Source organism: Crocodylus porosus, unplaced genomic scaffold (assembly GCF_001723895.1).
Source record: "Crocodylus porosus isolate Cpor-Errol unplaced genomic scaffold, CroPor_comp1, whole genome shotgun sequence".
Taxonomy (NCBI): domain Eukaryota; kingdom Metazoa; phylum Chordata; order Crocodylia; family Crocodylidae; genus Crocodylus; species Crocodylus porosus.
The window spans coordinates 28531709-28545932 of record NW_017728886.1 but is presented as its reverse complement, the minus strand read 5'-3'; the positions used below and the strand labels follow the sequence as shown (position 1 = coordinate 28545932).

General features: G+C 39.0%; 1 protein-coding gene and 1 long non-coding RNA gene across 4 annotated transcripts in view; one reads left to right on the top strand and one right to left on the bottom strand.

Annotated features, from left to right (window-relative positions):
* The window catches only part of YME1L1 (YME1 like 1 ATPase), a 40141-nt gene extending 28662 nt beyond the window's left edge, over positions 1-11479 (top strand). For 2 of the 3 annotated variants that reach the window (XM_019531632.1, XM_019531616.1), the window contains exons 12-19: positions 2136-2198; positions 2785-2897; positions 3288-3443; positions 4461-4612; positions 6262-6388; positions 6502-6575; positions 7252-7338; positions 9251-11479. In XM_019531632.1, coding sequence (XP_019387177.1) covers positions 2136-2198; positions 2785-2897; positions 3288-3443; positions 4461-4612; positions 6262-6388; positions 6502-6575; positions 7252-7338; positions 9251-9388 — 910 coding nt within the window. In that variant the 3' untranslated portion in view covers positions 9389-11479. The remainder of the gene's footprint in view (positions 1-2135; positions 2199-2784; positions 2898-3287; positions 3444-4460; positions 4613-6261; positions 6389-6501; positions 6576-7251; positions 7339-9250) is intronic. The other variant, XM_019531623.1, reaches the window with a different exon arrangement.
* LOC109307638 overlaps positions 6582-14224 on the bottom strand; it is a 12606-nt gene continuing 4963 nt past the window's right edge. Inside the window, exons 2-3 of the long non-coding RNA XR_002100332.1 lie at positions 9158-9161; positions 6582-7051 (exon numbers count right to left, since the gene is read on the bottom strand). This is a non-coding gene — a long non-coding RNA (uncharacterized LOC109307638). The remainder of the gene's footprint in view (positions 7052-9157; positions 9162-14224) is intronic.

The window sequence follows — 14224 nt, the reverse complement described above, 5'->3', positions numbered from 1 at the left end:
CACCCCCCCCAACCCCCTGTGGTGCACACAGTAGTGGGAGCCACCTCCCCCTCCACCCTCTGGACAAGTCATATCCCACCTTGGCTGGGCAGCACTGGCTCCTCCCTCACCTCAGGGGCCTTGATCTGCTGCCTCCATGCCTCTTCCCTTCCCCTTCCCTGTCTACCACAACAGACTTGCCAGCTGCATGCAGCTGTATTGGAAACTGGATCAGTATCTGCTGATATGCCTCCTTAAAAATCAGGTATCGGTATCAGCCCCCAAAATCTCTTGATAGTTTCATAGTTAGTAGGGTTGGAAGAGATCTGAGCAGATCATCGAGTCCGACCCCCTACCATGGCAGGAAAGAGTATTGGGGTCAAACGACCCCAGCAAGGTGTTCATCCAGCCTCCTCTTAAAGACCCCCAGGGTAGGAGCCTGCACCACTTCTGGAAATTGGTTCCAGATCCTAGCTGCCCTGACAGTGAAGTAGCGCCTCTTGATATCTAGCCTAAATCTACCCTCTGCCAGCTTGTGACCATTATTCCTAGTTACTCCTGGTAGTGTCTGGAGGAACAGGGACTCTGCTTGGGGGAACTGATGCACTGCTAGAAAGAATATTTTGAATAACTTCTAACCTAGTGTAATGAGGCATCGGCACAGCTCCCCTGTGCCTGTGCTGCGATCTACCCACAATGTCTTGGGAACCCAGCTCTTATTTCTCAGAGAAGTCTGACCTGAAGCCAGGCTCAGTCAGCACTGAGAGCCCTCCGCTTTTGGAGCCTGCTTTCCCTTTTATACCACTCCTCCAGGCCCAGCATTAGCTGCAAGCATACCAAGGTGGGGTCAGGTCAGCCCAAGCAGCTCTTAACTCCTTCCTTGCCAGGGGCTAGCCAGTCCATTTCATTGCACATAGATTATGAAATTGAAGGAAGAGGTTTTGAAAATCAAATTGATGAAGTTGAAATAGAGCCTTCACTAGGGGAGATACAGGTCCCTGTTAAAAACTCAAAAGTAGTAAGGCATCCAGGGTAGACAATCTTCCAGCTAAATGCATTAAATTTGATTTGAAGCATTAAAGCATAATTTTTCAGCGTGTGGATTACGACCCAAAAGTGGGTTGCAAGACTACATGAAAGGGTTGCAAAGAAACTTTAAAAATGGATTCTCCATTAAACGAGAAAAATGTGAGAAACTGTGGTTTTCCCTTGCAGGCTGGCAGAGTTTCATACCCTACACACCCATTCCTTGCCCCTCTGTGGGGCTGGAGCCTGGAGGTGGGGGCAGTAGGTCAGGCGTGAAGGCCACTGGGTTGGGACTGGTCATTAATGTTTGCAAATGGGTACAAAAAAGGTTGAGAACCACTGCATTAAAGCACAAACTTTAAGATAAAAGATGTAGAGAGGGGAAAGAATGCCCAAACAATGAAAGCAGACAATAATATGCTTAATTTACAAGAAGGGTGATCACAGAAAGCATCATAATTGTCAGGGCATCTCCTTTCTTTGCATGACATGCAGAGTTTCTCTCAGCTGCTAAACTGATTGCTCACATATACACAAGAAATTGTGGGAGTGTGGGTTCAAGAAAGATAGGTCATCTTGTATTTTAAATGAGATTATTTCTTGGAAAAGAAACAGGAAGTTGTGAAAGATGTACGTTGAATTTACTATAATAAGCTTGATTAAGTTTGTTTAGTAGAGCATTGCTATGGTCAATCATTGCAGCCATGAATCTAAAAACAAATTTTTGATTAAGACTAAAATATTTTAACGTGCAGATTTACAAGATCGCTTTTTTTTTTCCATCCTCCAATGATTTTTTTCCCTTTACTTTCATCAACTTTTAGGTCTTGATTTAGAAAACATTTTATCCTTAGTAATGGTAGGCTCTACCAACTGATAGCCTCTATAGCTATGTTCTGAAGCATGAGGAGGAGCATGTTTTAGCTGGTTATTGGGTTTGTATAGCTGTGTTTGTCCCAGACTTTGTGTTCAGACAAGGAAACATGGCTAGCCAATCAGCAGCAGCCAATTCAAGAAGAGGCAGAAGTAATAAATTGGGTAACAAGTTGTCAACTGTTTGGTCTTTAATGAAGCAAAATCCTCGTGCTAGTTTTGTAAACAAATGTTCATTTTAAACTTTCTCTTTAAAGCTTTAAACCTAACGAAGGCGTTATTATCATTGGAGCAACAAACTTCGCAGAAGCATTAGATAAGTAAGTACAGTTTCCACATAACTTAAGCACAATGCATTAAAAAATCGAAAAATAAAAGTGGAGTAGGGAATGCCTAAGTAATTAGATAGTTTTGTCAAACGTAACGATTACTGTAAACAATACCGAAGTCATATTTTCTGGAAGAAAACTAGGTGCTGAGCAATTTTTAACATTTTAAAAGCTTCCTCTGCCCGCCCCCCTTCCCCCCTCCAAATCAGTATTAACAATTAATTAGTGGTAACTTAAGTGCTCAATCTATTGCACTGAATTGAGAGCAGGTGATGAATCAGCCTCTGTCTGGTTATGCATTTCAGCAGTAATTAATTTAATAGTATTACTGTATGTTCTTTCTAGGTTAATAGACTTTTTTGTTAACATTAACTGGCACTAAATATCTATACCATCTTTGTCATCAGCATACAGATAAGTGGCAAGATGCAATGTTTGGGGTTTTTGTGTAGGAAAGTAGTCTTTACAAATGTCTTTTTTATTAAGAAAAATGTATTGCAGCAAGAAACCCGTCTGCTAATAACACTAATCTCCAGATTTTAAAGCAAATCTTATTTACAAAGTGTTTTTTTTCTAGTGCCTTAATACGTCCTGGCCGCTTTGACATGCAAGTTACAGTCCCCAGGCCAGATGTAAGAGGTAGAACAGAAATCCTGAAATGGTACCTTAGCAAAATAAAGTATGATCGGTGTAAGTATAAATTCTTAACCTCTATGGAGTAACATCTTTGCCATTAAGAATTGCTGTTCTAGATCATACCTGTGGTAGAGCTCCTGATTCCTGCCAGCATCAGATATCACTATCAGAAAAAAGTTTGAGAACACTGTGGTAGACAATTATGGTGCATCCTTAGCTGGCAAAGTCTCATTTTACTATCCAATAGTTAAAGAAGTGCATAATCCCTGAAGCACGAGTATTCTTATCTCTCCTAGAACTTGTATAATAATTATAATAGCTGGATATTTGAACATAAACTACATGTTACTATAAATGTGTAATCATTTATTGACCTTTTTTTTTCAGTCGTAGTTAAATAAATGTGGAGAAGTAACGGGTGGTATTTTTTTCTTTTTCGTATAGCTATTGATCCAGAAATAATTGCACGAGGTACTGTTGGACTTACTGGAGCTGACCTTGAAAATCTTGTCAACCAAGCTGCACTAAAGGCAGCTATTGATGGGAAAGATATGGTAACCATGAAGGAACTAGAATTCTCAAAAGACAAAATTCTCATGGGTAAGCTTTTTCAGTGGGTAAGCTTTTACATGTGGAAGGGGTGTATGTGGGTTTCATATCATAAAATAATCAAATACAAACCAAAGTTAATACAGTGTGCAAAATTTTATTTTATAAATGCACATACGTGTGTGTGTGTAAAATATATAGAGTGTGTAATATTGGTGTGTGTATGATAGAGATAGATACTCTATATCATACACACAAATATTACATATCCACTGTATAATATGCACACATACATGTGTGTGTGTGTGTGTGTGGAGATGTGTGTTTGAAGGTAGATTTATATATGCACACACATGTGTGTATATATAAATAAAAACTTTTTTGCATACTGTGTATTACTTTGGTTTGCATTTGATTATTTTATGACTTTATTGCAACATTTTGTATCAGTTTCAGCTACTTGCTTCTCAGTTAGATTTGATGCTTTATGGTGGAATTGGAACTACTGTCATGAGCATGCTAGAAAAAAGCTGCTTTAAAATGTAAACCTAAATGAAGCTTTGATAACATAATAGTAATTAGGAAACCATTACTAGTTAGGATCAAAGCTAATAATGGTTGCCATGACAGTTTCAAATTAGTAGCTTTCCTGATATTTGACAGCAGGTCTTTTAAGTAATTTAGATACTTGCCATTAAAGCAAATGGCTTTAAAAGGCAATTAATTAAATAATTGTATCCAATATGTTGGTGGAAAGAAACTGAAATGAACATGTTCCCAATCTACTGCAGTAATCTTTTACAAACTCCAAATTAGAGCCCCAGAACAATAGAATAGTGTTTAACTGTGCTCGACTTCACCCAGGTGTAGCTAAAAGAGCTGAAACTTTCAGATGAGTGTAAAGACTAGTGAGGTTAATTATATGATTCAGGCTTTCAGAGAGGAGAATTAAGGGCGACTCATTTGTACAGAACTTACATCTGTGCTTTTTTTGTCAAAACTTATTTGTGTGATACTGTTGTTTCTTGTAGTGCAGTTTCATTAATCTCATTTCCCTGTTGTAATTAGGACCTGAACGTAAAAGTGTGAAAATTGACGACAGAAACAGAACAATCACAGCATATCATGAATCGGGTCATGCTATTGTTGCGTACTATACCAAAGATGCAATGCCAATCAACAAAGCTACAATCATGGCACGAGGACCAACTCTGGGACATGTAAGGATTTTTAAAACTGAATTTAGGATATGTTTAGTTAACCTTTTTTTAATTGTCAAGAAGTTTCTCACCAATGCAGTGCCACTAAAGCAGGAGTGGGCAATTATTTAGGCTGGAGAGCTACTTAAGGAGTTTAGGTGAGTTGTTGGAGGGGTTTGGGGCACAATTGATCCTATCCAGGGGCCAGGATCATGAGGTGGTGACAGCACAGGGCTGGTGACCCAGAGCAGAGCTGCAATCTGTTCTCTGCTCATCCCTGCAATGAGTGCTGGTTCTGCAGGCAAGGAGATGTGTGGGGAGTAGATCGCAGCTCAGCCCTGGCCCTGGCTCTGGTCCTGTGCTGTCGCTACCCCTACAGTCCTGGTCCTGCTTGTCCATCCCGTTCCTGGATGCAACTCCTCACCTGCCAGCAGCCTCATCCCATCCACCCAGCCAAGCATGCCCTACTTGCATGGGTCCCAGGCTGGTCTCCATGGCGACTTCACACATCTGCCCACCCCATCTGGCACCACCAGCAGTGGGTGTGGGGCAGTGGGACCAGGTTTGACAGCAGAGACACTGGCAGGAGCAGCCAGACAGGGGACTACTGGGAAGCTGAGTCCAGCTGCTGTGCCTCTTTTCCCACCCCCCTCGCCCATGCACCCAGGGATGGTGGGACTGGCTGCATACACCATGGCCTGGGCTGCCCCCTGTGCCTGCACCAGGTGTGGTTGAGGGCCAGATAGAATCCCCTGGCAGGCCAGGTTTGGCCTGTGGACTGTATTTTGCCCACCCCTGTGCTAAAACATGTCCTAGTGCTACAAAACTACTCTAATAAGCTAACACTCATCTACTAAAAAGACGCACAAAGAGAGAAATAGTCTCTGTTGCTTCTTCTGGCTTGGTGTTCCCATTTCCTACAGTTAAAGAAATGCTACCTTTAACTTCAGGCCTGCTAACAATTGGTAGTGGTTGAAGCTTGCAAGGAATGAGTCTTATATGCTGGTGGCTTCCTGGATTATTTCAGCTAGCATAGTAGCCAAGGGCAAAGCTCTTACAGAGTGGCAGGAGGGAAAAACATCCATAAAGCACACCTCTTCATAGAAAGTTCATTAAAGCCCACATTTTTTCAAGGGTATTTTGTCTAAAAGATGTTGCTGTTTAGTCCTTTGTATTGGTTTTAGGATAGACCTTATCCCTTTGCTATTTCTATCCTGTTCCTTAAAAATGTCATAGAGTAATGATACTTGTTTGCTGTTGTGTTTTAAATATCCATTCAATTTAGTGTGTTCAATCAGTTGTGACTGATTGGGATCCTCTGGACAAGCTGACTTGTGCTCGGTGCACAAATACATGGAATAGGAAGGAAGTGAATTCCTTTTGAAGTTTGAACCTGGCCTTGGTTGTTGACTTCAGATATGTCAACTCTTAGCTATTCTATTTAAATTCCAGTCTTTCATCTCAGAAGGCTGGTCCAGCGGCATCCCGGTCACACCTCCTGTGACAGTAGTAATGTGGGACTCTGGGAATGATGAAATACTTGCTATAAGTCTGCTTTGGACTAGTCAGAACAACCCCAACAGAGTAAATCTCTAACCCATAGTATTTGCAGACTTTGATCATAGTCTTTTTCCTTGTACTGTAAGTGACCATCATTTTACACATTATAGGTGTCTTTGCTACCAGATAATGACGGATGGAGTGAAACTAAATCCCAGCTGCTTGCACAGATGGATGTTAGTATGGGAGGGAGGGTAGCAGAAGAACTCATATTTGGAAGTGACCACATCACAACAGGCAAGTAGAGAGCTGTGTCTAAAGAATCTGTCAATGGCTATTAAGTTTTTTTTTTAATGTAACTTTTGGTTTTGTTAACACTAACTTCACTCTGTATGTGTTTTAATATCTAGGTGCTTCTAGTGACTTTGACAATGCTACTAAAATAGCAAACATGATGGTGACTAGATTTGGAATGAGTGAGAAGGTAAAATTGGTCAATTAATTGTCCAGGGTTATTGAAATTTTGCAAAAACAAAATTGTGAAAGGTCGGGCTCCATAGAAATCAAAACAGTCTGCTAACTGATGGTAAAAATTGAAGTTAATGACTTGACTGGTTAAAAGTTCCAACTCTGACAGAATATAAAGTTGGCTTTCTTGTTGAGTTCAGAATATTCTGTAGATTAGAAATTTTTGTATTAAGCAGATTTCTTTAAGAAGCCTTGCTAATTTTTATTGAAAAGTTTACAGTAAAGACCCAGTGCTTCAAAAGTTGAAGATAAATTTTAGTTTTTGGTAGCACTTTGAAGGTATATTGGGGAGAAATCTGTTTTTCAGACTTTCAGACAGATTGGCATAAGTAGTTGAAAAAATATGGTGAAAAACAGTAAAATGCCAAACCCAAATAGAAGGTACTGTTAATGGAAGCTAGATTGTCTTTGTGAATTGTAATCCTTCAGTGACTTCATAGTTCATGCCTTTCTTCGACTTGTGGATTTTTACCAGGTCCTTTAAAAAAGGACTTGTATATTTTTCTCATTTACCAGATTTATTTATGTACGTCTTGGGCAGGGGTGCATATTTAGTACTATGCTCTGAATAGCACTAGTGTTTTATTGAAATGGATCATATTTTTGTTTTTGGTGACCAATTTTTTGTTTAGCTTGGTGTCATGACGTACACTGATGCAAGAAGACTTAGTCCAGAAACCCAATCTGCAGTTGAAGAGGAAGTAAGAACACTTTTAAGAGTAAGAATTGTGTTTGCCTATATTTACTTACTGCATGTAAGAGAGGGGCTGAACAACCAAATAGGTTAATATATAACTTAATAATATGCATTACTTTACAAAGTACAGAAATGTTCTTAAAATTACACCTGTATTGATTATGAAACCGTCTCTTCACATTTAATCCCCTTGAACAGTTGTTAATAGTATTTGGTTTATAATGAAGATGTGTAGAGCAGGTTGGCTAGTTTAGTTTATCCAAACTCTGGATGTATTCATTATTTACATAACTGCATTTACAAAAGAGTTGTGTTATGGTAAATTAATGTGGTAGCTTCACTAAATACCATGCCACTGTTTTAGATTACAGGAGGGATTGTTTTGTCATTTTCATGCTACTGCATTTAGTCAACTGTAAGACAAGGTTCCCTGCCCCTGCCAATCAGCATGGGGGGGAAAAAGCCCCTCGTCTTATATTCATATGTGAAGTGGAGTGGGGAGCAGGCTGCTGCTGCACATGCACAGCAGCCTCCTGCCCCTTATTTCGCTTCCCCTCTGCAATTTCTCCCCCTCCCCCTTACTGTCAAGCATAGCTTGGCTCCAGCTCAGGCTGAGGTCACTCCTGGGCATAGAGAACATAAAAACTTTCCCCTGCTCCTCCAGTCAACAGAATTGACAGTGCTGCATTACCTGCCTGGCCACTCAGCAGCGCCAACACAGCTACATGTCCAACCAAGGGCTAAGCTTCCATGAGCTGTGTTCCAAGCTCCTGGCTTGGGCAGCATCTAAGAGTAAGGGGCAGGGGGGTAGAGGCAGAGACTGGGAGGAAGTGGGGGAAGGGGCAGAGGCTCAGCCAGGCTTCAGGGGGAAGAAGTGGGTGGGACAGAGGGCAAGGGGGCCACCTAACTCCCCCCCCAATTCCTTGCTGTAGTAGTGGGGGCGAGATGGATATTGAGACAACCCTCTAATACTTAGATTATGTACCTGGAAAATTATAACATTTATAAATTTTCCATATATGGGGGCGTTGTCTTGTATTCATGGTCATCTTATATGCAAGGAAATACAGTTCATAGCTTTCACCTAAGCATTTTCATATAAATCTCAGTAATTCCAGCAGTTATAGAAAAGAGTTCATTTAGAACTCTACAGTCATGGTTTTGTGGAGTGTTTTGTTTGGTTTACAGCTTTTACTCTCAATAGGCATTTGGGAAGTATTTTGGGGAATAATCACTTTTATCTATATACATGTAAACTGTTAACAGTACTGATATTTATGAAATGCTGGTTTATTTAACATCATCCCAGGTTCTTGTGGCTGTTTTTAGGCTTAGACACGGTAGCGATGATAGGCTCTTCAGATGATAACTCTAGTAAAGCTACTGTTCAGGATAACTGTTTAGAAAAAAAAAATTACCTAAAAGTGAATTCTGCATTAATTTGTCAGTTTTCTTTTTTTTAACGTTTTGTGGCTGGGCTGCTGCTTGGGAGCTACAGCAATATTCAGAATTGTGAAATGGGTTACAATTTTTGTCCTGTGCAGTCTAACAGAGCTGAGTTTACAGCTTGACTTGTACAGAAACCTTTAATTGAGGAAAAGACTTTTTAACCAGGTAGTTTTTCCAAATTTATTAAAGATTTGTTTGTTTTTTTTAAATAGTACATACAGACCTGCAGAATCACTTGCTTATCCAAGCCGCAAGCCCCATTTCTGCAAGGATATTAACATGGGTGTAAAGATTAATATTGAAGTAAAAACTTTGAAATCTCTGGGGCATACACAAAATGATTCAGTTAAATAAGTCTTGCTTGAAGTAAATCTTGGGAATGTGCTCTGTACTTATCTCTAATTGTACCAATTGAAGACTATAGTTTTTTAAATATGCTGGTTTTGTTATGGTTTTTTAAAGTTTTGGGTTTTTTTTTTATTTAGGATTCATATGAACGGGCAAAGAACATCCTGAAGACACATGCAAAAGAACACAAGAATTTAGCAGAAGCCTTATTAACATATGAGACTTTGGATGCCAGAGAAATCCATGTGGTTCTAGAGGGGAAAAAACTAAAATGAGATGACAACTTCTTCAAAACTGATACTTTGAAAAATGAACCTCTAAGAATGCAGTAGTCTCCTTATGCAGCGTAGCTTTTTTGTTTCTGATATGTGTATTGTATTAATGACATTTTCTTAAGGTTATTAAACATTGTCTTTCAGCTTTTTGGTTACAGTTATTTAATTTTTATTGTCTCAGAATGAGGCAGGAGGAATAAAACAAGTTCCCACTGGAAGAAAAGGTCAGAAATATAAAATCTCAGGGTGAATCCTGCTTGTTGGAGACCTCAAAAAAAATATTAAAGATTAAAAAAGGGAGGGAGGGAGAATACTGTCCAAAATACATTTTTTATTATTATTATTATTATTATTATTATTATTATTATGCTGCTATATGTAGATCTGAAGTGGTGACATCTTAATATGTACAGCATGAAGTTTTTCAGAATGTGAACTCATAAGCGCTAAAAGAATTATTCATGTAAAATAATAGTAACCTTAATCAGAGTAATGACGTTTTTACATTCACGAACAGCAAAGCTCAATTTTAAAAAGCTACTGCCTTTGTTTCTGAGGGACAGTAAAACAATATGTAAAGGGGATACATTATACATTTATACTACAAGGAATTGTGAGGGCTCCAAAACAGATGATAAGCTGTTAGCAATTGTATGTCCACTGCTCTTAGAATTTAAACATATACTTACACATGGCTAGTAAAAAATAAATAAACAAAAAGAAAGAAATTGGCTCTGTCTGTGGGCAAAATATGCCTGTATAAAACTTTAGACCATGTAAAAAGTACCATTCGTCCTAACAAAATTCTGCCAGGGCCAGGAAAATACAGTTCTGTGGCATCTGATATGCTGCTGACAAGAATTGCTAATGTTTTATTAATGTCGTAGGTGGTATGATTTGTTGGCAGTGCTTTTATATTGTTGGGTATACAACTGCATTGGTTTTTACTACTGTTGCGTATGGTCTTTGATAATCCAGTGAAGGATTTATTCAAAAAGGACAGGTATTACTTGGCAAAAAATGGTTGTCCAGAGAGTGCTTCAAGTGATTTCTTCCTTTCAACATTCCCTGTTACTTTAATGAAAGTAAGGAAAGTCCAGTTGTTTTATTTTAACTCGTGCACTTTCATGAAAATCCTAAAACCGTAAGAAGTGGAAGCAATCATTAGTTAGAACTAAGTTACAATACAGTGAAAATGGTTGCTAACTGCATTATACAATCTCATTTCTCCCAGTTCTAATAAAGGAAAACTGACATTAGTGTTCAAAAAAAAAAAAAAATTCAATATAAGAATCAAATGCAGAAAATTTGTACCATCCCCTTTTTCTATTTGTAGACATGGCCTTCATTAGAGTATAATAGTAAGGGTTAAAGTAGTTTGTGCTAATAAATGTGAAAACTGAAATTGATAATGAAATCTAACCTAGAATTAACCATAGGGTTTTAAGATCTTTTTTGACAATATAACAGCTATAGCCCAATTTTTTTTTTATGAGTTGAGGATACTTTTTCCCTTTTTTTTTCCCCCAAGCCAATGCTAGAGTACAGTTTATTTCTTGTTGCTATGTTGTTTTTTCATTCAGTCGCTTTTAATACCATGATATCCCAGTGCAACATGGGAATTTCAAAATACTGCAAAACAGTGCACCAAGCTATGAGGTTGGCTAATTACAAATTCTTTTGTATTTCAGAAACATGCCTTCAAAAACATACAAATACAGCATATTTGGCTTCTATTTTTGGAATAATAAAAGGTTTGTTTTAATCATGCACATTGCTTTTCTTTTTCACCGTAAATTACTACAAAATATAATACTAAGTTCCTTTTCTGTAAATTGAGGTGTATAAAACATTTAAGCTTGTAAATAAATGTAAGCATTATGACAAACTTGTACTTTCTTTGATTAGACTTCTAAAAAATATGAGTGGGGGGTGTTCCTTAGGATTCTGAAAGTACTTTCTTCAATTCCTGCTTTGGTAATTAGTTGGACTTAATATGGAACTTTCTTACTGCAAACAAATGTGAATTTTATTTAAAAACAGAAAAAAACCCTTGCCGTTTTTTAAGTCAATAAAATCTATATTATATTATCTATTTTTGTGGACTTGTATAATACTCAAAGGCTACTATTCTTGTTCAGTTTTTCTTCTGTCTTCAGTCCCTCTTTCAAGAATGCTTTATTGTATCAGTTGGACGCAGCTCTCTTTTGAAATCTTGATAGTATTTATTTCATGTGCTCGTAAAAGGAAACTACAAGAGAAAAGTTGTTATTTTTTTAATTAGTCCCACTGCCCTCACATGGATACTATGAAAGGTTCATGCTATTGAACTTTTTTCTGGTCTATTGCTGGGACATTGTATGCACATGACCATTTGTAGCTAGAATTGCATCTAAAAATTCCTTAGCACAGATTGGTATCTCAGTACTTTAGCAGCAGACAAAAGTAGTTAGTCTTGTTAGTCTGAAGACGGAATGCAAAGTACAGGTGAACCTTACAGAATAATTAAATGCGAGATGCTTGTGAGCCCAAACTTACTTCATCAGATGCTAATCTCGATAAGGTGCATCTCCACCCTACCTTATCCCAGTACTCTAGTCATCAAATCAATTGATACAGAGTGATGACAAGTGCTGTATGCTTGGCTAGTGAAGATAGAAAAGGGACTTGCCATATTCTCCTTGGAAAGATGCTCATGGTTTCCATGAGGATGTTTGATGCATTGCATGAGAAATACCACATTTCGTGATCGACAGATAAGATTTGTAGATTCTGATGGTTTCATTGTCAGATGTGTTGACTTATGGTAGCAATGGAGATGCGTTGACAGATTTTGCATTTGCTGTTTAGACAGGGTTGTGTCTGCATGCTGTCTGTTGGCCAGCAGGGAGTTTGCTTCTGATGATGAGTTGGGCAAAGTTTGGAGGCTGTTGGGGTAAGGAAAGGGTTTAGAAATATTTCTTTTGGCATCTGATCCTCTTCAAGTATTAGCTGAAACTGTTTGATCCTTCTTACAGGTTTTGCTATGGGATAGCATGTGACAACTAGGGATATGCAGTTAGTGGTGGGGTGTACTTCTTGTAGTAGGTGGGGGGAGGTACTTGGGTAGGTTGTTTAAAAAATATTTTTGCTGGAGTGTCCCTCCTGAGTTAAAGGCAGTCTTTAGTTGGCTGTCACAGGTATTCTTAGAGGAAACGTATCTGGGAACCTGGCTATAGATAACTGCTTTCTTGATATGTTTGGAATGGTTACTGTTGTTGTGGTCTGTGGGCTTTTTGTAAATCATGGCTTGTAGGGTGCCATTCTGGAACAATACTTGTAGCATCTTGCAGGTCGACATTAGCCTAGGATTATTCCAGAGAGAACTTGATAATAGGGTGGTAGTTGTAGTTACTGGACATGCTTGTTGGACGTGCTATTCAGGTGTTCAGACCACTGAACAAAAAGGTAACCTTTTGTATGGTGACATTTGATGGTGCAGTTTTCTAATAATTCCTCTTTGAGGTGGCTTATGAGGGGGTTGGCATATTGGGGAGCCATCTTTATGCCCATAGCTCAGCTCAGTTTTCTCCTTCGTAATGTTAAATCTGCAGCTTTTAGTACTCTTGGAAGTTGTGTGATAGTATTCATGGAGGTTGTTCCCATATGTTCCTCCTCTTCTGTGCCTCTGCCAGTAAGAAACTGGATGTAATCTGGGGTATGTCTCAGGAAAGTTTTCAGGAACTGGTGCAGATGTATACAGCATTAGACTATGATAACTAGTATTTGTCCTCTGGAATGATTCAGTAGCTGGCATTCCCAAGACAGCCCTAAAAGATGAAAACAGAGAGCACGTGGCTCCTGTGTAGTGGTGCTGAGGTCGTAGTTGAGGACATTACTCTAAATGGTCCAAGATTGAAGTGTCTGGTTCATTTTACATGTTGTTAGCCCATACTGGAAATATTCAAGTTAACTTAAAAGATGGCGGTATGCCAGGTAAAGTCACAGGCTGACATGGCAAATAAGCCTTAGGATTCTAGAAATGGGAGGAAAAGTTTAATTTGGAATCAGTGAAATATGCTGTGTTTGGTTAATGTTAATTAGATGACCTCTTTTTGGACATGGGTTATCTGGGTTTAACTCAGTGGGACGTATGGACTGGAGAAAGCTAGCTTTGCTGTATTAGCTGTTATACAGTGTCCCCTGGGAACCCAAGATTCAACATGACACCACTAGGACTTCATCCTGAGTCTGAAAGATGTCCTGATCTGATTAGATCAGAGAGAGGGAACAAATACCATCATTACCTTCTCTAGCTTCAGCTAGCAGTGGTATCCCTTAGGTCCATGCTTGGACCAGTGCTTTTCAAGATCTTGATTAATGATTTGGATGGGGGAATGATGAAAAGCTGGCCAAGTTCATGGGTGACACCAAGTTATGGGGCAGTGTGGTCATGCCAGAAGGTAGGATGCACATACAGGTAGACCTGGACAGGGTCAAGTGTTAGGCAGACCAGATGAAGTTTAACCTCAACATACACCTTGCACCATGACCAAAAGGGACCATATTAGTTTCTTTATTTTAGTGATTTACTTTCCTTGTTTCTCTAGCAGTGAGACTGCATGTGAGAATGAGCACAAAGGCTGTGCGAGGCTTCGGTCCCTGATTTGATTCGGCGGAGATTTCGCCCAATTTGGTGGCCAAATAACTGAATCCAGATCTAATCAGGAGACCCTTTAATCTCTCTGAATTGAATCGGAACCCTCTGAATCAATTTGGAAAGATTCGGCGATTTGGACATAATCAGCTTTAAATGTTTTTTCTACATACCTCAGGGTAGCAGGTGGCTTATAAATG